This window comes from Ylistrum balloti, unplaced genomic scaffold, assembly GCF_031769215.1.
Source record: "Ylistrum balloti isolate Yb309-2 unplaced genomic scaffold, AGI_CSIRO_Ybal_v1 Utg369738, whole genome shotgun sequence".
Taxonomy (NCBI): Eukaryota; Metazoa; Mollusca; class Bivalvia; order Pectinida; family Pectinidae; genus Ylistrum; species Ylistrum balloti.
The window spans coordinates 252,716-278,614 of record NW_026781949.1 but is presented as its reverse complement, the minus strand read 5'-3'; the positions used below and the strand labels follow the sequence as shown (position 1 = coordinate 278,614).

The 25,899-nt window shown below is 36.7% G+C and overlaps 1 protein-coding gene across 1 annotated transcript; it reads right to left on the bottom strand.

Annotated features, from left to right (window-relative positions):
* On the bottom strand, nt 1-25,899 carry LOC132543052 (trifunctional purine biosynthetic protein adenosine-3-like). The gene is given in 20 exon segments (XM_060206508.1): nt 1-192; nt 3,255-3,394; nt 4,019-4,136; nt 4,356-4,492; nt 5,726-5,826; nt 6,225-6,400; nt 7,141-7,343; nt 9,128-9,376; nt 11,290-11,488; nt 12,600-12,809; nt 13,207-13,436; nt 14,110-14,278; nt 15,393-15,478; nt 16,778-16,865; nt 18,600-18,725; nt 18,988-19,056; nt 19,711-19,822; nt 20,325-20,472; nt 20,882-21,004; nt 25,758-25,899. Coding segments are annotated over 20 exon segments (3,012 nt in total). The 3' UTR covers nt 1-6.

Genomic DNA, 25,899 nt, shown 5'->3' with positions numbered 1-25,899 from the left:
ATCAGTTCACTGACACCAGATTATGTGTCCCTCCTTTCCTAGAGTGGCCTGACCACTAGCGACAAGCTCCAAGGCCTTTGGGAAGGCTCGATGCTCCACTTCTTTGACCCTGGCTGATAATGTTACCTCTGTATCTTCAGGATACACTGGCACAGATTCCTGGACAAGGATAGCTCCAGAATCTATTTCCTCCTTAAATCAAGATGATGACAAACATGATTAAGGTATACAAACTCCATTTAAAAAAGAACTACCCTGTGAAGACGAAATGTTAATAACACACTGCAACCTCAAAATTCCACATTAACTATTTGAAACTGCTTAAACTAGAATTGTTAATAAACTGATAAAGTTATATTACACTTCAGCTAACAGGTAAACAAGGATTGAATAATACACCAGTTACTGACATGGTCTTACACACATAAATCATGACAGATTCAGCTGTTTACAACAAGATAAGGTTACACTGACCTTTATACAGACTGCTTAGATAGGCTTCATGTAATGACTTGTATAACCACGGAACAAATTTATACAAGGACAGGTGTAGTAGATAAGCAACGACAGAATACCTCTTGCTACCGGTCAATACATAATTATCCTCAGTTGAAGTCAGTAATAAATTAACGCAGGCAGATACATTATGATGAAACATCTGACTTATGTCTAGTACAGTTTTGAATAATTTAATCTTACATAATAACTTTTAATTGTTCAAGTTTTGATATGGTAAAAGGCTTAATAGTGAGTGCACTATCATTAATACTGTTACATGCAAATTAGTATTAGGTCTTTTAAGTCATTTAAAAGAAACTGCTGTTTTGACATTTTCTCCAGCCAGAGACATCTGTCTATTCATCAATATGTGTCTATGTGTTGCCATACTAGATACAAGACACATGGAGCTAGCCAATAGTTTTTTTATAGAGATGTATAGGATTACTCTAGTACAACATTTCTGTGTTCTGTATTTCAGTACTATGAAATCAATCATGTTCATGTGGGACTTGTCTTCATTGATTTCATCGTTACTCTTAACTCACAAACTTCTATATCCTCAAACCGTCATTAGTTTAAGGATATCAACTGGACAACACTTCTCCACAAAATCAAATATCCCTGAAGTAGAGTGATATTTTTGGAAAACAGTGAAAATTGAACCCCAGGAGAATAAGGAATTAACAATACTTTGTTAATTTGATTTCTGTGTTAGTATCAACACCTGGGGGTGAAGTGGGGGGAGGGGGGTAGGGGGTGGGTGTCGGTGACATCATAAAATAACATAAATTGGTGACATCATGAACAATAGGTATAAAGACACAAAAGTGGAAAATAATAGCATTGTAGGTATGACAATACCCTGTAAACAAGGGTGTTAGTGTTAGGTGTTAGTGTGTCATCATCTTAAACCAGAAAGTAGATTGTTTGGGCTAATTGCACAGAAAGGGAATGCAACATCTTAGAATCAATTCAACTAGAGGCAATTCACATTATTACTGGCCTAAGACGGGGCACCAGTCATGCAATTCAATATAATGAGTCTGGATTAATACCCTTAGCTAAAAGAAGACACTTACATCAAAATATCCATTTTTTTAAGCTTTTAAATAACAGATGCCCTCCTCATGTATTTGATTCTATCCAACCTTTTATAAACAATAATACTGCTCCTTATCCACTTCGACACAATAGATTGTTTGATGTGCCCCATACAAGAACTTGTCAATATAGCACTAGCTTCTTTCCAAAACTCATGAATGAATGGAATGGCCCATCTTGTCTGTATCCCTCATTAACTTCTATTTATGCGATGATAAAAAAAAACCTTTTTTTTATCACAGCAAGCTACCATTCCTCCTTTCCACTGTAATGATACTTTCAAATATAAAGGACAAAGAAAAGCTAACATAATTTTATGTCAACTAAGAAACTCTGCAAGTAATCTGAATTTTGATTTATTCAATTCCCACCTTAAAGATAACCCTGCCTGTAACTGTGGCCACCCAGTTGAAGATTGTACCCACTTCTTTTTCCACTGTCCCTTCTTTACTAACCAGAGACAACTCCTCTTTAATTCCCTTTCTGACCTTAGTGATTCTATACCTCCTACAATTGATACATTTCTCAAAGGTTCTCCTATACTTGATGCAAACATGAATAAATTTATTCTTGATATAGTTCAGAGATTCATAACTGACACTGGTCGCCTATTTTAGCAAATGTACATCCCATTCTATACTTCTATCTTTTCTATCTCTCATTTGTATTTGATGTCTCAAGTGTGGGTCCACCTGTCCATTTTAGGGACTCAGCTCAGGATTATGTGCAAATGGACTGTTTGAACCTGCAGCCTGTCCCACCACAAATGGACATATTTTGACCCAGTCTTATAATATCTTGTGATACCTAATTTGTATTTTTTTAGTTTATGTTACTGTTCTGGAACTCAATAATACAAACGATGGTGATGCCTATTTTGCATTTCGGTTATATCATCATCCATTTGAATCTATCTTCTACATTCTTATTCCTAATATTATTATCATCTGTTATCTCTAATTTTGATTGATGTGTCTGTATACTTGTTTATGCACTGTAAGGAGAGGGCTTTCATAGGCTCTGCCTGTTGCCCAATTCCTACTGTCAATACCACCATGACAATAAAATATTCTGAAAGAAAGTAGATTAAAATCAAAATGTAATTTCATCCCAGCTGGTTGAAATCTGTTTTCTAGAACAAGCTGCCACTAGAGGTTTCTGATTATTGATGTTTAAATTAATTAGAATTCTGAGGACCATTTATTTCCACATTGATATTTGTAGGTCAGGGTCGATTTTTTAACCAAACAACAGGCTAAAAGTTTCTAGTCCAGGTTCTGCAGAAAGTTCCAATGAGATAGTTGTCCAAAGCTCATCACATATGTGTACACTTTGTTGGTTTTGGCTGGATTTTGTTTATAAACAATTTCCACACAATACCATAAAACGCTTGCAAAAATTGCAAAAAATGCAATAGCTTTGTTTCAGAATCTTCAATATGTATTTTGTCAATTTACTGGCACTTTTATGAAGACTTAATTAAATAATCCTACAGAGTAATCGACACTGGTTACAAAACTAACACATTTTTATTTCCCTAAGAGGAAATTTCTTATTCAATGGTAAGTATTTTTCACAAAGTTTATCTGATGTTATCACAAAAGTAAATGTATCAAATACAAAACCTCAGTATACAGACTGTGAACACTTACAGCTACAAAATGTACAGTGCAGCCAGAGATCCTGACGTTAGCCTTCAACACCTGTCGGTGGGCATCGTGTCCTTTAAAGGAAGGCAGCAGTGAGGGATGGATGTTAAGCATGCGTCCACTCCACTTACTCACAAAATCCCCTAAAATATGTCCAAAAATAAACAATTTTGTTGATCAGACAAATTCATTAAAAAAATAGCTTCACTATATTCTGAGTAAAATGTATGATGCTTTCACTTCTGAAGTCATATCATTTGTAGGTAGTATGATCTATTGAGAAGATCTGAGTGTTATATTTACCTGTGATGTGGAGATCTGAGTGTTATATTTACCTGTGATGTGGAGATATAAGTGTTATATTTACTTGTGATGTGGAGATCTGAGTGTTATATTTACCTGTGATGTGGAGATATAAGTGTTATATTTACCTGTGATGTGGAGATCTGAGTGTTATATTTACCTGTGATGTGGAGATATAAGTGTTATATTTACCTGTAATGTGGAGATATAAGTGTTATATTTACCTGTGATGTGGAGATATAAGTGTGTGGAGATCTGAGTGTTATATTTACCTGTGATGTGGAGATATAAGTGTTATATTTACCTGTGATGTGGAGATATAAGTGTTATATTTACCTGTGATGTGGAGATATAAGTGTTATATTTACCTGTGATGTGGAGATCTGAGTGTTATATTTACCTGTGATGTGGAGATATAAGTGTTAGATTTACCTGTGATGTGGAGATATGAGTGTTATATTTACCTGTCAGGATCCTCATGAAGCCTGCCAGACAGACAATATCTACACCTGCTACATCTAATGCTTTATGCACTGCCTCATCAAAGCTCTGACGACTTTTAAAATCTTTGTGGTTGATAACCTTCCAAATGAAAATATATCAAATCATCTTTGTTCTATTCTTCTATAATCAGACAATGATATTATTTATTTTCTCATGGAATCAAAGCTTTGTGACAAAGACTTCCACATGATAAACAACAGAATGATTTAAAAAATTTTTTTTTAATTTATTGTTTATTGATTTGTTCTGAAATACACTGTATCCAATTCAAAATATATACTGTGTGTTATTTTCTACCTGAGTAGGTATCCCTGCTAGTTGAGCCCTTTCCAGTCCCTGGACACCGGGCTTATTAGAAATAACCAGTACAATCTCTGCACAGCTGTTGTTGTTCTGTTCCTTGGTGTGGTCAATCAAGGCCTGTAGATTTGTTCCTAATATCAAAAACCATAAGTTTTAACCACAGACTCCCACAAAAACATTTCTAATGTAATGATTGAAGGGGCATAACTCATAGCAAAATTTATATTCATCCTCAGGTAGCTGAGAAAACTAAATGTTTTCGAGTGGAACTCTAGAAAAGCAAGGGGCATCAGAGACAGGTTATGCTCCCCAAATGGAACAAAAGTTAAATATGAAAAATAACAAAGGGCAATTACTCCTAAATTATGCAAAAGAGAGTGATGGTATTTGTGCACTGCACTTTTCCTTGTTGAGATTTATACCTATGAATTTTCATGTTGATACCTCTTACAGTTTCTGTGTTATGCGCCAGACAAAATTATGATGGACGGAAAAATGGAAGGACAGATGGACAGACAAAGCGGCAACTATATGTTCTTCCTTCTGGAAGCATTAAACTTCAAATAAAGGTAACAAAAATAGGGACATGACAGTAGGAAAAATAATACAAATGAGAAAATAAATGCATAAAGTACCTATCTTATATATAAGTTTAGTTAGTTACCATTTAAATTTCTTTACCAGGTCATCTGGTGACAAACTTCTGTCTACAGACTGACCATCCTCGGTACTCCAGGGGTTACAATCACTTTTCTCTCCGCAACCATCGAACATGTCATGGAAAAATTGAAGGTTTAATGTGGGACACCTTGTACAGAAGACAAAAAGACTAGTTTGATCCTTTAATGTACATCAAATGAATCTCGGAGCCACACATGTTGTACTGGCTTTGAAGCAGGGTGTTGTGGCTTTTTAATCTTTAGAGAAGGCTGTCAGTCTGTGATTGGTCCGTTTTTCTCTCATCAAATCTGCTCCAGACCAATCAAATGACTCTGATTGTGCCTCCAATTTTTGCAATGATATGTTCCAGTGGTGTAGCGAGTTATTGTAGCCCCAGGAGTATCGAGAATGCAGATTGACATGCTACAATGAACATTGAAGCTGGAAGTAAAGGGTAGTCAAACATACCATTGTACATATCAAACCTGATACCACTCTTCTGAATGGATTGCTAGTTACAGGGTTGTATTGTAAAAAAACAAATCATTTAATATTCATTAAGAAGATATATAGGTAGCTAAGAAAAACAAGATCTATTAAGTAAGGTTGTTAAATATTGAGAAAAAGTAGTCATGATTTTCTATTTCTTATTACAATGTTGTTTTTTTTTCAATAGTAAATGACTGACTTTAACCACCTCTTACCTGACCCAGAGATGAGCACCCCAACTGTCTTGCACATCCTTGGAGTTACCAGTGGCTTCCAGCAGCGTGTAAAACCCTGTCTAAGCTTCCCTATCCTGATCCTGGAGCCTTCTATAAAAAATTACAGTAAAAGTAACAAACACCAAAGCAATTACTATCTTATTTCACAATATTTATTTTTAACATTTTAATTCAATCAAAGGGGAATTTTTGGGAAAAAAAACATTCATATTTTTATCACAGATTAAATGCACAGTTTAAAATAATAACAAGAGGCCCAATGGGTCTGAATCACTAAACTGTTTTGCGGCTAAAGAAGAAGTTTTTTTCAGTTCATTCAATTTCTGCAAACCTGAAAACCCACTTTTAAAATGTAATCTCTCTGCTGCCATGTGAGTCAGAGCCACCATTTATACAGGTAGATATCAGTAAGTGATAAAGCCTATAGAAAGTCTTACATATTTACAAGGTTATGCATTTTTGTATCTAAGATAATAACTATTGGTAGAATTCAGTGATTAACAACACACCTTTATATCCCTGTACTGAGCCTATGACTGATGCCCTGTCTCCCAGACGTCCCATTGTTGTGTCAACTTGCATCTTGTCCACCACTAGCACTCCTCCTATTCCACAATTAAATGTCCTCACCATTTCCTCATTGGATATATTACCCTTGAAAACAATGACATCATTTCAACTCTAACCATATTCTTTTTCATACGGTATCAATTTCTAGAATTATCTTTTCCTGACTAGAATCATATTCTTGTTTAGAGTTATCTTTCTGTGAACTTCTATCAATAGAGCCATATTTTTTTTGACCTTGAACTATTTCCTTATCAAGAGTTATCTTTCCCTTACCCTGAATTATATTCTTGTCCTGAGTGATCTTTCCCTTACTTTGAATTACTTCTTTGTCAAGAGTTATCTTCCTCTGGTCTTAAATTATGCTTTGTGAAACATTGTTTTCAACTCACCTTGAATTATTACCTTGTCAAGAGTTATTTTCCCTGACTTTGAAATATTTCCAAGTCTACATTAATCTTTTGTCCATTCCCTGACCTTGGATTGTTTCCCTGATGAATGAACATTTTATCATTCCCTTGTTTTGAGGTATATCTTAATGGTGACTTTCAATTAGATTCCCCTTGCATAATAAAATGTTCTCTCAATTCTTTCTGACCACAAACTATGTCTCTGAAGTCAAAACCATAACAAGTTGAAACTGTCCCCTAACCTGATGCACCCACTTGCTTTGAGTCTCTCATCTTTGAATCATGAAGTCAAACTTCACCCTGAATCATGTTTCTAGAATTGATACATCCACCAGTCTAGAGTTAAATCCACTTTATTACAGTGATATCTCTATACTACAAATTATGGTCCATACTTTCGATAGTAAATTAACTGACCTTATTTGCTAACCATCCAAATACTTGTGGGATGTGCCATGTGAGTGCATCAATTGTCACTCCTAGATCATCTGGTAACACTCTGGGGAGGTTCTCTGTCAATCCCCCTCCTGTAATGTGGGCGAAGGCTTTCACTCGACCTTCACGCATCAGAGGCAGTACATCCTTCACATAGATCTTAGTTGGGGTCAGGAGCTCCTCTCCTACGACAAAATGATAGTCCAAGAACATGTAAATTAAGGCCAAACCAATGAGGACTATTTTGATGAAGAGCTTAATTCCTATGAATGTTTTAAGGAAATGAGATGTTATGGAATCTTGGTACCCAGTACTGTACGATCTTCAAAAGTTTTGATCCTTTTGATCCTTACCTCTTGTTTAATATCAGATGTACACCATGTCTTTATAATCATATCAACAGAAAATAAATATTTACAATTTGTGAAACAATTCATATTCCAGCACAATTTTTTCATTCAATGTAAGATTGCCATTTGCTCCATGAACTAGAAAAGTAAAGTTTGAACTATGACCCAGGCATTGATTTACATAACAGGAAGGCAAGGAAGATCCCTTCTGCATCATACAGGGCTCAAACCATGTAGATCTCATACACTACGAATGTCAATACTAGTACGCTCCACACTGGTCATTTGTCTGATGAAGGTGACCATGTAGATCTCATACATTACAAATGTTAGCATTACTACACTCCACACTGGTCATTTGTCTGATGAAGGTGACCGTGTAGATCTCGTGCACTATGTATATCAGTGCTAGTACGCTCCACACTGGTCATTTGTCTGATGAAGGTGACCATGTAGATCTCGCACACTACATATGTCAGTGTTAGTACGCTCCACACTGGTCATTTGTCTGATGAAGGTGACCATGTAGATCTCGTACACTACATATGTCAGTGCTAGTACCCTCCACACTGGTCATTTGTCTGATGAAGGTGACCATGTAGATCTCGTACACTACCAATGTCAATACTAGTACGCTCCACACTGGTCATTTGTCTGATGAAGGTGACCATGTAGATCTCATACATTACAAATGTTAGCATTACTTCACTCCACACTGGTCATTTGTCTGATGAAGGTGACCGTGTAGATCTCGTGCACTATGTATATCAGTGCTAGTACGCTCCACACTGGTCATTTGTCTGATGAAGGTGACCATGTAGATCTCGTACACTACATATGTCAGTGTTAGTACGCTCCACACTGGTCATTTGTCTGATGAAGGTGACCATGTAGATCTCGTACACTACATATGTCAGTGTTAGTACGCTCCACACTGGTCATTTGTTTGATGAAGGTGACCATGAAGATCTCATACACTACCAATGTCAATACTAGTACGCTCAACACTGGTCATTTGTCTGATGAAGGTGACCATGTAGATCTCATACATTACAAATGTTAGCATTACTACACTCCACACTGGTCATTTGTCTGATGAAGGTGACCATGTAGATCTCGTACACTACATATGTCAGTGTTAGTACGCTCCACACTGGTCATTTGTCTGATGAAGGTGACCATGTAGATCTCGTACACTACATATGTCAGTGTTAGTACGCTCCACACTGGTCATTTGTTTGATGAAGGTGACCATGAAGATCTCATACACTCCGAATGTCAGTGTTAGTACGCTACACACTGGTCATTTGTCTGATGAAGGTGTAGTAATCAAAATGTCAAACCCTTATCTTTTACTAGTTGTGTTATAAGAACTTCTAATTAATTTGCGTAAAGTTCTTGCCCATGGGCACAACCACAACAGCACCTTACTGTCCATGATCTTGGCTTCTTGTGATATACAAAAAATTGCTGGGCTAGGGATCAAACCACACACTCCAGCTGGCAAAGTATGATGGTCTACAGCTATCTTTGCCCCATGTATTAATGTAACGCCCAAATCTGATGATTTTTGACACAAGAATAATTGTTTTGTGATAGAAATTATAAACCAGTATTACCTAAGGTTATTCCTGATCCAAATGGTGACGGCATGTCAAAACTGATTCCAAGTCTCTCTATCACTTTTCGTACCAGGCTAAAGCCATTGCTATGGATACCACTTGATTTCAGACCAATCAGAACATCACCCTGTGATATTTCATTAAGACGAGGCAGGACATTTGTTCTTTCTACAGCACCAACAGCAAAACCAGCCACATCATAATCTCCACCTTGGTACATTCCTGGCATCTCAGCTGTTTCTCCACCTACAGGAACAAACATCTAAAACTTTTACGTATTTTTCAGAGAAGACAACATTATTATCAGAGAGGCCTACCTAGGATATCATTAAGGTATTCCCACCCTAATGGACCACTTCCGGTTATAATCCCGACGAATGCCGATGTTATATAGATCGTGAATTTTCGGAAGTCAAAGAGTTGACGTTCATGCCCTTAATTTCAGTGCGGAAAAGGCAAAAATATGCCTTCCGTACATCCTTTCATATCACAAGGCATTTTAAAACATGCTACTGCTGAAAATATTGCAGGCTTTGGCTTAAACTTCCTACATCTAAACAAGAGGCCCATGGGCCTTAACGGTCATCTGACATTAGATACAAGATATTTGACCCCAGTGACCTTTAAAGTGGGTCAAGGTCATTCATTTAAACAAACTTGGTAGAGCTCCATGCCAGTATGCTCTGTGCCAAGTATTAGCCCCCTAGACCTTCTAGTATTTGAGAAGAAGTTGTTTGAATGAAAAGTTTACGCACGGTGGACGGCGGACGACGACGGACGAAGCACGATGGCTATAGGTCATCTTGACCCTTTGGGTCAGATGACCTAAAAAATACTCTGAAGGGATGGTGAAGATGGTATGAGAGCAATATTTGTGCAAAAGAACTGTAATGGACAGCCGCGGATCTCTTCTGCAAAGCGTGTTCTGGATTCTGTAATTCCAAAGCTTGTTGAACTGTTTGAAAAGAAGGATAAAAATGAACTTTTTATATAGCTATAATGGTAACACTTTTTTGTGCAAAAAGGACTTGATTTCTTATTCATTTTTGTTACATAATGAATTATGTGGTCATAATCCGGGTCAAGGTCAGAGGTCAAGGTAAGAAAATATCAGAAATAGTTAATTTTTATTACTATTCTACTTGTAGCCTTCAAAGAGTTTAGTATTTATAGTCTGTTTGGCTATGATGCTATTGTATGCAATTTTCCTGAAATCTAATGAGTCATTGAAATTAATGGGGAAGGGGTATTAAAACTTATAAATATCAAATTACATGTGGTAAAAGTTTCTAAATGTTATTTGAAAATTTGCAGAAGGTGTGCCAGCAAGTATTTAAACAGATTTTTCATTTGGAACTCTCTTGTCACACTCAGTTTACCTTACAAAGTGTCTTTGTCACTTTTCTAAGAGTGACAACGAGGGTACCGAGATAACACTTTTCGCATGTCGCACATTGTATACGAATGTGATATGAATAGCAGCTATTCTTTTATTCATTGCTATTATTATGGTATGTAAAAACACATGTTTTTGTTAGAAATTAAGTTTTTTATTGGGCATACATTAATATTTTAATTGTATCCAACCCGCATGCTATGTGACACCATTGAAGTACTTAAATTTTTGTTAGATGAAATTAACTTGTGAATAAATATGGTCAGTAATGGGGTAAATATACATTGTGATCTTCATGAATTAGGTGAAAATTTTGAGTTTTGGTTTTGTCTCTACTAAAAGGCTTTACGGGCTGAATACCTTAATACAACATTCTAAGGGATACAGATTGTTGGCCACATACTTTCTTATGACTATACTGACAGGTGTTATTAGGACTACACTCTGGAACTATGCTCTGGAGATTATTATGTTACGGAGATAAAGATCATTCAAATTCATTATTACTCCACCTGTACATAGGAGAAGGAAAATAATGTATAAATGTGTATAATTGTTTCTTACAAATTATTGCTTGGAATGTCTTTGTTACAGATTGATTAACTGTGACTGCAAGTGCTAGGAATTGATGAATTGAAAGTAACCACAAACCATACAAAAATAACTCTTCCTTGAAATCTTACAGTATCTGAGATTTAGAGTTCTGACCTGAGGAGGTCCTATATAACCTGAACATTTCCCTTCTCAACAGGTCTATAAATACCTATAAGAGCACATCCAGCCTCCACACAGCCGTTGGTGATCCCAGCTACCACTTCCTTAGCGACGTTCACATCCAGCTTTCCTGTGGCAAAGTAGTCAAGGAAAAATAGTGGCTCTGCTCCTTGTGCCAGTATATCATTGACACACATAGCAACCAAGTCTACTCCAATAGTGTTATGACAACCAGTCTCCTTGGCAACCTATAGATACACAGAAGGCCTAACATGATTATATATAGTTAATATGTTTCACAACCTTTAGGCAGATTAATTTTCATCATACTATTTTTTTATCACATGGACATGAGTGTAAGTTTTTATTTATCATGAAACTCATATTCTGAAAAATAAGAAAACTCTCAAATCAGTTTTAGACTTATTTCAACTCCGGAGAAGTTTATACAAGAGATTGTCATGTCACATCATCAAGATGTGAATTATCTATGACACCAACCATGTTATTAAGGTATGTTACAACATATCAGGCCATTCACGCGATTAAGTTATATTTCACACACACAGACATTCTTTAAGGGACCAGGGATAATATCAGTGGGACTTACAATACCTTGATGGGTTCAGCTAAACATCATGTCTCTTCCCTCGTCAGAACTACTTTCACAATAAACATCCTTTTTTCTATCGATCAACATTCATTATGGGAGGTTTGAGAACCAGGTATGGTAGGGTAGCATGCCCTTTGTTCTTTACATCTTTACTAGGTACTTTCGTAATAGACCTAATTTTTTTGACAATGTGTGCACATTATTTTTTCTATCAACCAGTAGTTATACATTCGGGGAGCCACCAATGAGATGAAACAAAGTTATATGTTAACAAGACAAAATATGTATTAATTTATGAAAACTTGCAGCAATGGGCTGCTTCCTACACAGTAGGGTAACTTTCCTGAATATCAAATGGCAACTGGCCTGGTTCATTGGTCTTGTCTAGGGATTATGGCTCAATACCGTAAACTAACATCCTTTACAGCTTCTAACTTTCACGATTTCAACATCTTAACAAGTAGGTGGTGATTCATTTTTGCAAAAAACGAAAAGAAATTATGATATACTATAAGCATGATTTATCATCCCCATCTAGATTTGCAACAACTAACATTTATGAACTTATTTCATTCACAGAATGCGTAAAACTAATAAACAAGAGGGATACTGCAGCCTAAATCATCCTAGATGCCATGTATTGTTATTTCATTATAGTAACATAATACCACTACATTCACGACTGTTTCTCTCAATACGGACCTTGAATAGTTTATGGATTTTCACTGACATTAACTTGAACTGACCTTCAGTTTTGTGCCCACACCATCTGTGCCCGCGACTAGGATCGGATCAGTATAACCAGCTTCCTTCATATCAAACAGCCCTCCAAACCCTCCCAGTTTTACTGCGGATCCAGCCCGACTTGTCTTGGAAGCAAGAGGTTTGATGGCTTCCACAAGAGTATTTCCAGCAGTAATATCTACACCAGAATCTCGATAGGTCAGCCCTGGTTGCTCTGGGGAACAACTGATTCAACAAAATATTCAATTGTTTTATATCGTCAACAAAGGTTGATAAATAATCCATTACATCCTATGTGACTAATTCAATCTTCTAAACAGTAGTTTAGTTTAGACATATTTTATTTGAAAAATCCAATTTGAACATAAATTAAGATAACTTAGGAACATCCTTTTCCATCAACAATTAAACGGTGGTATTATTTAAATTACTGACAATGTATATGATGATGAAAAAATACATTAATGTAAAAAAAGAGAAAAAAATTATTCATTATACAGTATCAGTATCAACAAACTTAAAACTGTGAAATGAACAAACATTTTGTAAACATGATCTGTTATATACATGTTCAAAACTTCTACCATAAGAAGAATTTATATCCAATACATTATCCATCAACCTTGAGTGAACTTTGAACCCAATATCTCTCCTGTAGAACATTTCATCAAATTTCACTAGGGCAGCACCTCGAGTTGCCAGGTTACAAGCAGTACGAAAGTTGTGACTGGTTGCCATGACAGCCAGAACACGGCCACCATTGGTCACCACCTTATTCTCTTCTCGAGCTGTTCCAGCATGAAACACTGTCAGTCCGTGTGATTCAGCTCGGTCCAGTCCTGCACAGTCAGATGTTAGTGTTTAAGTCTATATGACTGAGTGTTCACTTTCTTTTTATTATTGCAGTGTCTAACTATTTAACTTGAGATGAATGTCTTTAAAACTCAGTGAAAAGTCATGTATAAAAACAACATACATCATTACTCAATCTAATGCAAAAAGATGTTCGTTTTCACTCCTTGTAACAAGAGTGTCCCAGGGAAGAGCATTATATATCTGTCCCATGTACTTTGAAGTGATACAGATCATTTCTTTCTTGTATAAAGATGCATACATGTTTTTTATAATTTTTATAAGAAAATAAAATCAAATTGCCTTTGAAGAAAATATGACTTCAAGTGTAAAAACAAAGGGTAGTAAACTACTTGTCACTGGAACTTCATATGGTATGGAATCACTTGGCAAGATGGTCTGACATAGATCAGAAATTGGTCATGCTGAATACCATTTTGACCTTTGTGCTAAGAAAGCATTTTCCTAAACAGCATTTTGATACCACTGCTATAGTATTTAGAAAGAGTTATTGGCCTTTGAGTGCCTGAACAAGATAGTGGGAAAACGGACAGAAGGGCAGAAAAACAGAAGGATGTAAGAATGGACGGATAAACAACCTAAAACTAGATTTCCTTCCTGGTTCCTGATTGGGGGAAAGAGCCCATATCTGATCTTTACCTGTTATTGCCAGTCCCTTTCTATAAGAACCTGGATAGCCTCCACTGGCCACTACAATTCCTGTCACGCAGCTCTGACAGTCAAAAACTGGAATGTGGTCACACAAGCTTCCATTTGTGCAAGCAAGACAAGTATCAAACAGGTCAGAGGTCATCAGGGAAAGAATTGCCTGAGGAACACAAGAGTAGAAACAGAAAGTGTAACTGACAATGTCAATTTCAAAGCAAGCATGGTAAACTATCTTTATATCTACAAAGTCTGGTATAATGTTTATGTTACATATACTTTCTGTTTGAGTGTTAAGATTTAAGTAGAAGAGGAAGACTTCTTCTGTGTATCAGCGCTATATAAAATACTATAACTGTGCCAACATACTTGCAATTAAACAGACTGTTAAATACGAGAATAATGCACAACTAAACATCTCATCGTAGCTGCTTTGTTAGAATGGTAAATCTAAGTAAAATAATAAATTCACCAAATTTTATGGATTTTATTTCTGGTAGTTGAAGAGTCACCATGGTTCAATAATATGTGACACATTCACTGTTATACCTATTTCCTAATCTTAATATACATACATGCTATACCATGACTGTGTTAGCCTCTGGAAACCTTGTGGCAACAATACATATAATTCATAATACAATATATATCATGGTATCATGGTTACAATTCCATATATCATGATACACATATTCTCAAATGTTCTACTTCATAATGACTGAGTGAATAATATTACCAAAACTATACACTACAAAAGTACACAATCAAAACATTTTTTTGTATAATTTCTTATACTGCCAAGGTATGGTTGTACAGTTGATTCTGCTGAAGAACTGAAAAAGTATCAGTCCATTTTTGGAGTTTGATAAAGATCACTTGACATGTTAGTACTTTGAGAGAATCATGATAAAACAAAACAAATAGACACGATATATAAGAAAATTTTGCAATATGATATGATATCATATATTGTCACAGTCGTTGTATTTCCAATCAAAGATCAAACAGAGATTGCGTGACGTCATTTTAGTACACAACAAACCGCCATCTGATGTTTTACTTATTTTCCAAAACTCATGTCTGTAAATGAGACAGTAACTGTTAAATGCTCCAGAAACATTGCTAACATATAGCATCACACAGACAGATGGACAGATGGACACTCTAACAGAAGGCATTCATTGCACACTACCAGACTTCAGTTGAAACAAGAGACAAAAAGACCACAAGAAAACAACCAAAAATCTTGCTGGAGAATAAAAAAGTTATCAACTGACCTGTGCCTCTGGATCCCCAAATCTGCAGTTGAATTCAAGTACCTTAGGACCTTCTGATGTTAGCATTATGCCAGCATACAGCACACCTTCAGAGAGTCAAACCAGTTGGTATCATCATTTAACAAGAATCATCCACAATTATCAACACAATCACTTGATAAAAATAGTACAGAAAGACCTGTTCTCTCATTCCTACACTACATTTATATGGTGTGAGCTGTTCCCTCATTCCTACACTACATTTATATGGTGTGAGCTGTTCCCTCATTCCTACACTACATTTATATGGAGTGAGCTAATCTTTCATTCCTATATTACATTTATATGGTGTGAGCTGTTCCCTCATTCCTACATTACATTTATATGGTGTGAGCTGTTCCCTCATTCATACACTACATTTATATGGTGTGAGCTGTTCTCTCATTCCTACACTACATTTATATGGTGTGAGCTGTTCTCTAATTCCTACACTACATTTATATGGTGTGAGCTGTTCTCTAATTCCTACACTACATTTATATGGTGTGAGCTGTTCTCTCATTCCTACATTACATTTATATGGTGTGAGCTGTTCCCTCATTCCTACACTACATTTATATGGTGTGAGCTGTTCTCTCATTCCTACATTACATTTATATGGTGTGAGCTGTTCCCTCATTCCTACATTACATTTATATGGTGTGAGCTGTTCTCTAATTCCTACATTACATTTATATGGTGTGAGCTGTTCCCTCATTACATTTATATGGTGTGAGCTGTTCTCTCATTCCTACATAACATTTATATGGTGTCAGCTGTTCCCTCATTCCTACATTACATTTATATGGTGTGAGCTGTTCTCTAATTCCTACATTACATTTATATGGTGTGAGCTGTTCCCTCATTCCTACATTACATTTATATGGTGTGAGCTGTTCTCTCATTCCTACATTACATTTATATGGTGTGAGCTGTTCCCTCATTCCTACATTACATTTATATGGTGTGAGCTGTTCTCTAATTCCTACATTACATTTATATGGTGTGAGCTGTTCCCTCATTCCTACATTACATTTATATGGTGTGAGCTGTTCTCTAATTCCTACATTACATTTATATGGTGTGAGCTGTTCCCTCATTCCTACATTACATTTATATGGTGTCAGCTGTTCCCTCATTCCTACACTACATTTATATGGTGTGAGCTGTTCTCTCATTCCTACACTACATTTATATGGTGTGAGCTGTTCTCTCATTCCTACACTACATTTATATGGTGTGAGCTGTTCCCTTATTTTGTTCCAACCATTAAATAAGCTGTGCCCTTTTCCTTAATTCAGTTCTAAACTTGTGAAATAAAACCTAATTTCCAACATTCAGCCTTTCCTTAAAAATTCTATCCTTACCTTTGTATTGTGTACCCTGTTCTCTCATTCCATCAACAGCTTTCTGTAGTATATCCATCTGTATTTTTTTCAGTTCTGCCTTTGAAACCTTGAATGTTAAATGTGTATATGACAGTTTCTAAACATTCTATGACAACATCAACAAATATCATTGTCTAAAAACAAGACTGAAAAACACCATTTTGCGATACACAATGTCAGCCATTTTCAAAAACAACAAGAAAATCCAAAGATATCTTTGTATCCACCATTTTATAAACTTCTTTCGTTTACCTAACGATTTTCTTTCTTTTCTCTTTTTATTTTTTTACCTTTCATGGGGGACAGACCATTATATAAGGGTTGGGACAAACTTAACTTGTGATGCAGTCTACTTTTCAATAGGAATAAACCGTATGAATCTGTTATGAATATTTATCTTAGGATAGCGGTTACCCATTGGATACGACCAAACTCTACCTGTCATGTCAGCTTACCTAAGAGTAGGGACAGACTACGTCTGTGATGTAAGTATACCTTTAGATAGGGACAGACCACACCTTTGATGTAAGAATACCTTCGGATAGGGACAGACCACGTCTGTGATGTTAGTTTATCTTTAGATAGGGACAGACCACACCTGTGATGTTAGTTTACCTTTGGATAGGGACAGACCACACCTGTGATGCTAGTTTACCTTGGATAGGGACAGACCACACCTGTGATGTTAGTTTACCTTTGGATAGGGACAGACCACGTCTGTGATGTTAGTTTACCTTTAGATAGGGACAGACAACACCTGTGATGCTAGTTTACCTTTAGATAGGGACAGACCACACCTGTGATGCTAGTTTACCTTGGATAGGGACAGACCACACCTGTGATGTAAGTTTACCTTGGATAGGGACAGACCACACCTGTGATGTTAGTTTACCTTGGATAGGGACAGACCACGCCTGTGATGTTAGTTTACCTTTGGATAGGGACAGACAACACCTGTGATGCTAGTTTACCTTGGATAGGGACAGACCACACCTGTGATGTTAGTTTACCTTTAGATAGGGACAGACAACACCTGTGATGCTAGTTTACCTTGGATAGGGACAGACCACACCTGTGATGTTAGTTTACCTTTGGATAGGGACAGACCACACCTGTGATGTTAGTTTACCTTGGATAGGGACAGACCACGCCTGTGATGTTAGTTTACCTTTGGATAGGGACAGACCACACCTGTGATGTTAGTTTACCTTTGGATAGGGACAGACCACACCTGTGATGTTAGTTTACCTTTAGATAGGGACAGACCACGTCTGTGATGTTAGTTTACCTTTAGATAGGGACAGACAACACCTGTGATGTTAGTTTACCTTGGATAGGGACAGACCACACCTGTGATGTTAGTTTACCTTTAGATAGGGACAGACCACGTCTGTGATGTCAGTTTACCTTTGGATAGGGACAGACCACACCTGTGATGTTAGTTTACCTTTGGATAGGGACAGACCACACCTGTGATGTTAGTTTACCTTTAGATAGGGACAGACCACACCTGTGATGTTAGTTTACCTTTAGATAGGGACAGACCACACCTGTGATGCTAGTTTACCTTGGATAGGGACAGACCACGTCTGTAATGTCAGTTTATCTTTGGATAGGGACAGACATCTGTGATGCTAGTTTACCTTGGATAGGGACAGACCACGCCTGTGATGTTAGTTTACCTTTGGATAGGGACAGACCACACCTGTGATGCTAGTTTACCTTGGATAGGGACAGACCACGTCTGTGATGTTAGTATACCTTTGGATAGGGACAGACCACACCTGTGATGTTAGTTTACCTTTGGATAGGGACAGACCACGCCCATGCCTCCTGTATTTGGGCCTGTGTCCCCCTCATTCAGGGCTTTGTGATCCTGTGCTGGTGGCATCATAACAACTGTGCTGCCATCAGTAAATGCCAAACACTGAAAGTTTAATTATCAATAGCTGATCACTACTTTTAAATAAACACTTGTCATAGATGTACAAGAGTTATCTTTACTGGACTGAATATTCTCAATATTCTTTTAACAACATCAAATTCAGTGATGATCTCTTAGAAAATAAATCAAATTCATTTCTAATTGATGTCAACCTTTGATAATGGTCTGTATATACCACAGTGTAATTATTATTCCAGGACAACAGTATAAAACAAAGCAGAGGGTGAAAATGGTTGTTACTTACAGAGACCTCCTCTCCCTCCAGGAGTTCCTCCACCACAACTGTTTCTCCAGCCATACCAAACTTCTTCTCCTGTTCAATACCAATCAATGTAAAAATAGTAATCTACATATTGTAAAACCACAATGATCTCAGCAAAGGTTGACATTCTGTAATATTTTACACACTTGTATATTAAAGACAAGTTATCCCTAAATTGAACATTTACCAAAAGATCTTTATATACCACTCACAATTTAAACCTGTATAATTTACCTGATCATACCTGTATAATTTACCTGATCATACCTGTATAATTTACCTTATCAGTTATACCTGTATAATTTACCTGATCATACCTGTATAATTAACCTGATCATACCTGTATAATTTACCTGATCATACCTGTATAATTTACCTGATCATACCTGTATAATTTACCTTATCAGTTATACCTGTATAATTTACCTGATCATACCTGTATAATTTACCTTATCAGTTATACCTGTACAATTTACCTCATCATACCTGTATAATTTACCTGATCATACCTGTATAATTAACCTGATCATACTTGTATAATTTACCTGATCATACTTGTATAATTTTCCTTGTCAGTTATACCTGTATAATTTTCCTTGTCAGTTATACCTGTATAATTTACCTGAACATACCTGTATAATTTACCTGATCATACCTGTATAATTTACCTTATCATTTATACCTGTATAATTTACCTGATCATACCTGTATAATTTCTCTGACAGCCTGACATGCATCCTCTTTAGATTCTGCTACTATCACACCTTTCCCTGCCGCCAGTCCACTTGCTTTTACCACTAGAGCTGGATATTTTGACCTTCAACACCAAATATAGACAACAGTTTAATGAATAATTAAGCTACTAACAGAAATTTGTAAACTCTATTCCAGTAATAAGGATATATCGGGTAAAGTCTATTATTTTACTAAGGATAATACATTTTGAATGGAGTCACATGCCCTTTGAGTGAATATGTCTCTTTTACAGATTAATGCTGTGTCAGTGTGTAACTGAAATGAAACAATGTGGGCATTTATATCAAAGTGCTGCAATACATCCAGGAAAAGATTGAGGCAATGTGAATTTGTCATCCAACAGTTTGTAAACAAATGTCACAGTTACCAACACAGTAGCTGCTATATAATGATTTGTTGGAATAGTGTTGACCCTAAGGTGATCTTTGATGGTCAGAAAAGCGACCTAGATTCCTCATTAATTTAACGCAGGTATATTGTGGTACCATTAGATATACTGACAAGCGGACTCAACTTCAATGATTCATGGCTAAGGTATCACAATGTTGTATGATGCTACTCACTGCCAGATATGCTGACAAGCTGGTTCAACCTCTGTAAAACTCTGGTACCTCGCTGTTGGGATGCCATAACGATACATCAACTGTTTTGAGAATACTTTGCTGGCTTCTATTTGAGATGCTGAAGCACTTGGACCAAAACAGGGAATACCTGGCAAGGGTCAATCATCAAATTTCAAGATCAAAGTAAAATTTAGATGTCAATGAATACTTAAAAATGGCAAAATGATGATGGAAAGTCAACAGAAAAAATGGCCAAACTATCTGACTGCTTCAGCCATATAACATTAATGTTGAATATCGTAATATTTTCTATTTCAGAACTCTCAGATACTCCCAATCCACATATATATAAGTCCATGAAACATATAAATAGATTAAAGGTAACTTGGATTATAGTTCTAACAGCTGGACAAATCCCCCTTCCCCTCCCCCTCTACAAAGAAACAATGTGTAAGCTCTTTGTCAAGATCATTAAGTCTTTACATGTAAAACAATTCAGAAAAGGCCCAAAGGGTCACCATCCCTCACCTGAATTCCTCACATTAACAATTTTTTACCTGCTGCAGAGAGGATGTCACTTATGCCACTAGCCAAAGGATCCTCTGGACCAACCACCACCAAGCTAATAGATTCTTTCTTACAGAAATCCATGACTGCATCAAAATCTTTGATATTAAGTGCTGGAATAAAAACAGGTTTTTTCTTAACCAAATATACAAAATAATAAATCACATTTATCACCACAGATAAAAACAAAAGTTTGTCTTGAGTCGGACATCAATCAGGAAATAAATTGCTCCACACAGAAGTGTGGTCTTGAACTTGAAGTGAATGAAAAAACCAATCCTGAAGCTCAGATGTCATACTACAGTTAATTGTGGTAATGAAAATGAGATGTCATGATAAATGACTAGACCTGTAGAATGTCATGATTATTGTTGGACCTGTAGAATGCCATGATTATTGTTGGATCTGTAGAATGTCATGGTTATTGTTGGACCTGTAGAATGTCATGATTATTGTTGGACCTGTAGAATGTCATGATTATTGTTGGACCTTGAGAATGTCATGACTATTGTTGGACCTTGCGAATGTCAGGGTTATTTTTGGACCTGTAGAATGTCATGACTATTGTTGGACCTGTAGAATGTCATGATTATTGTTGGACCTGTAGAATGTCATGGTTATTGTTGGACCTGTAGAATGTCATGATTATTGTTGGACCTGTAGAATGTCAGGGTTATTGTTGGACCTTGAGAATGTCATGACTATTGTTGGACCTGTAGAATGTCACGATTATTGTTGGACCTGTAGAATGTCATGATTATTGTTGGACCTGTAGAATGTCATGGTTATTGTTGGACCTGTAGAATGTCATGATTATTGTAGGACCTGTAGAATGTCATGGTTATTGTTGGACCTGTAGAACGTAATGATTATTGTAGGACCTGTAGAATGTCATGATTATTGTTGGACCTGTAGAATGCCATGGTTATTGTTGAACCTTGAGAATGTCATTATTACTGTTGGACCTGTAGAATGTCATGATTATTGTTGGACCTGTAGAATGTCATGGTTATTGTTGGACCTTGAGAATGTCAGGGTTATTGTTGGACCTTGAGAATGTCATGATTATTGTTGGACCTGTAGAATGTCATGATTATTGTTGGACCTGTAGAATGTCATGATTATTGTTGAACCTGTAGAATGTCATGGTTATTGTTGGACCTGTAGAATGCCATGGTTATTGTTGGACCTGTAGAATGTCATGATTATTGTTGGACCTGTAGAATGTCATGATTATTGTTGGACCTGTAGAATGTCATGGTTATTGTTTGACCTGTAGAATGTCATGATTATTGTTGGACCTGTAGAATGTCATGATTATTGTTGGACCTTGAGAATGTCATGACTATTGTTGGACCTGTAGAATGTCACGACTATTGTTGGACCTGTAGAACGTAATGATTATTGTAGGACCTGTAGAATGTCATGGTTATTGTTGGACCTTGAGAATGTCATGGTTATTGTTGGACCTGTAGAATGTCATGATTATTGTTGGACCTGTAGAATGTCATGGTTATTGTTGGACCTGTAGAATGTCATGGTTATTGTTGGACCTGTAGAATGTCATGACTATTGTTGGACCTGTAGAATGTCATGATTATTGTTGGACCTGTAGAATGTCATGATTATTGTTGGACCTGTAGAATGTCATGATTATTGTTGGACCTGTAGAATGTCATGATTATTGTTGAACCTGTAGAATGTCATGATTATTGTTGGACCTGGAGAATGTCATGGTTATTGTTGGACCTGTAGAATGTCATGATTATTGTTGGAACTGTAGAATTTCATGACTATTGTTGGACCTTGAGAATGTCATGATTATTGTTGGATCTGTAGAATGTCATGGTTATTGTTGGACCTGTAGAATGTCATGGTTATTGTTGGACCTGTAGAATGTCATGATTATTGTTGGACCTGTAGAGAATGATTATTGTAGGACATGGTTATTGTTGGACCTGTAGAATGTCATGGTTATTGATTATCATGTATTGGACCTGTAGAATGTCATGATTATTGTTGGAACTGTAGAATTTCATGACTATTGTTGGACCTGGAGAATTTCATGATTATTGTTGGACCTGTAGAATGTCATGATTATTGTTGGAACTGTAGAATGCCATGGTTATTGTTGGACCTGTAGAATGTCATGATTATTGTTGGACCTGTAGAATGTCATGATTATTTTTGGACCTGTAGAATGTCATGATTATTGTTGGACCTGTAGAATGTCATGATTATTGTTGGACCTGTAGAATGTCATGATTATTGTTGGACCTGTAGAATGTCATGATTATTGTTGGACCTGTAGAATGTCATGATTATTGTTGGACCTGTAGAATGTCATGATTATTGTTGGACCTTGAGAATGCCATGGTTATTGTTGGAACTGTAGAATGTCATGATTATTGTAGGACCTGTAGAATGTCATGATTATTGTTGGACCTGTAGAATGTCATGATTATTGTTGGACCTGTAGAATGTCATGATTATTGTTGGACCTGTAGAATGCCATGGTTATTGTTGGACCTGTAGAATGTCATGATTATTGTTGGACCTGTAGAATGTCATGATTATTGTTGGACCTGTACAATGTCATGATTATTGTTGGACCTGTAGAATGTCATGATTATTGTTGGACCTGTAGAATGTCATGGTTATTGTTGGACCTGTAGAATGCCATGGTTATTGTTGGACCTGTAGAATGTCATGATTATTGTTGAACCTGTAGAATGTCATGATTATTGTTGGACCTTGAGAATGCCATGGTTATTGTTGGACCTGTAGAATGTCATGGTTATTGTTGAACCGGTAGAATGTCATGGTTATTGTTGGACCTTGAGAATGCCATGGTTATTGTTGGACCTGTAGAATGTCATGATTATTGTTGGACCTTGAGAATGCCATGGTTATTGTTGGACCTGTAGAATGTCATGGTTGGACCTTATTGTTATTGTTGGACCTGTAGAATGTCATGGTCATTGTAGGACCTGTAGAATGTCATGGTTATTGTTGGACCTGTAGAATGTCATGGTTATTGTTGGACCTGTAGAATGTCATGATTATTGTTGGACCTGTAGAATGTCATGATTATTGTTGGACCTGTAGAATGTCATGATTATTGTTGGACCTGTAGAATGTCAGGATGTTGGACATGATTATTGTTGGACCTGTAGAATGTCATGATTATTGTTGGACTGTAGAATGTCATGGTTAGAATGTCATGGTTATTGTTGGACCTTGAGAATGTCATGGTTATTGTTGGACCTGTAGAATGTCATGATTATTGGGCCTGTAGAATGTCATGGTTATTGTTGGACCAGTAGAATGTCATGATTATTGTTGGACCTGTAGAATGTCATGGTTATTGTTGGACCTGTAGAATGTCATGGTTATTGTTGGACCTGTAGAATGTCATGATTATTGTTGGACCTGTAGAATGTCATGATTATTGTTGGACCTGTAGAATGTCATGATTATTGTTGGACCTGTAGAATGTCATGATTATTGTTGGACCTTGAGAATGCCATGGTTATTGTTGGACCTGTAGAATGTCATGATTATTGTTGGACCTGTAGAATGTCATGGTTATTGTTGGACCTGTAGAATGTCATGATTATTGTTGGACCTGTAGAATGTCATGGTTATTGTTGGACCTTTGTTGTTGGACCTTGAGAATGTCATGGTTATTTTTGGACCTGTACAATGTCATGATTATTGTTGGACCTGTAGAATGTCATGATTATTGTTGGACCTGTAGAATGTCATGATTATTGTTGGACCTGTAGAATGTCATGGTCATTGTTTGACCTGTAGAATGTCACGACTATTGTTGGACCTGTAGAATGTCATGGTTATTGTTGGACCTGTAGAATGTCATGATTATTGTTGGACCTGTAGAATGTCATGACTATTGTTGGACCTTGAGAATGTCAGGGTTATTTTTGGACCTGTAGAATGTCATGACTATTGTTGGACCTGTAGAATGTCATGATTATTGTTGGACCTGTAGAATGTCATGATTATTGTTGGACCTGTAGAATGCCATGGTTATTGTTTGACCTGTAGAATGTCACGACTATTGTTGGACCTGTAGAATGTCATGGTTATTGTTGGACCTGTAGAATGTCATGATTATTGTTGGACCTGTAGAATGTCATGATTATTGTTGGACCTGTAGAATGTCATGGTTATTGTTTGACCTGTAGAATGTCAGGACTATTGTTGGACCTGTAGAATGTCATGGTTATTGTTGGACCTGTAGAATGTCATGATTATTGTTCGACCTGTAGAATGTCATGGTTATTGTTGGACCTGTAGAATGTCATGATTGTGGTTTTGACTGTGACAAGGACATAAATGTGGTGTTGTTCTAGAGACCACCATGATCGTGGTCTTGACTTTTAAAGTTTCATAGACATGGCGTTGACTTTGAGAATGTCATGACTGTGTCCTTGACCTTGAGAATGTCATAAATGTGGTGTTGCCCTTGAGAATGTCATAATTGTGGTATGGTACTTCACACAGAAAGGTCTTATTTCAGGCCTAAATTATGAAATAACGGTCAGATCATTACTGACTTGACAATGAACGGAATTCCCTTCAATCAGTCCTCATTTTGACCTCTATATGAAGTCTCCTTTACGAATTTGACCTTTGGATTAACATATAATGGCGATCCGAGGTTAACTTGTGGATGATTTACAATAAGGATACTACAGCAATTTTCGTTTAATGACATAAACTGAAGCATATGTTTTCAAGACATTTCGTTGACAACTTTACAACGTTTGGTTAATCTGAATTTTTAGTTGTTCCATGCTATATGGCTTACATGTTACTTAGAAACTAAAATAGCAAGCTTACCAACATTATCTATTTTCCCATTTTTATATGTGCCAGCATTTCCTGGACTGACAAACACCTGCTTCACACTAGGTGACTGGGCTAGTTTCCATGACAATGCATGCTCTCGACCACCACTTCCAATGACCAGGACCGTTTCCAT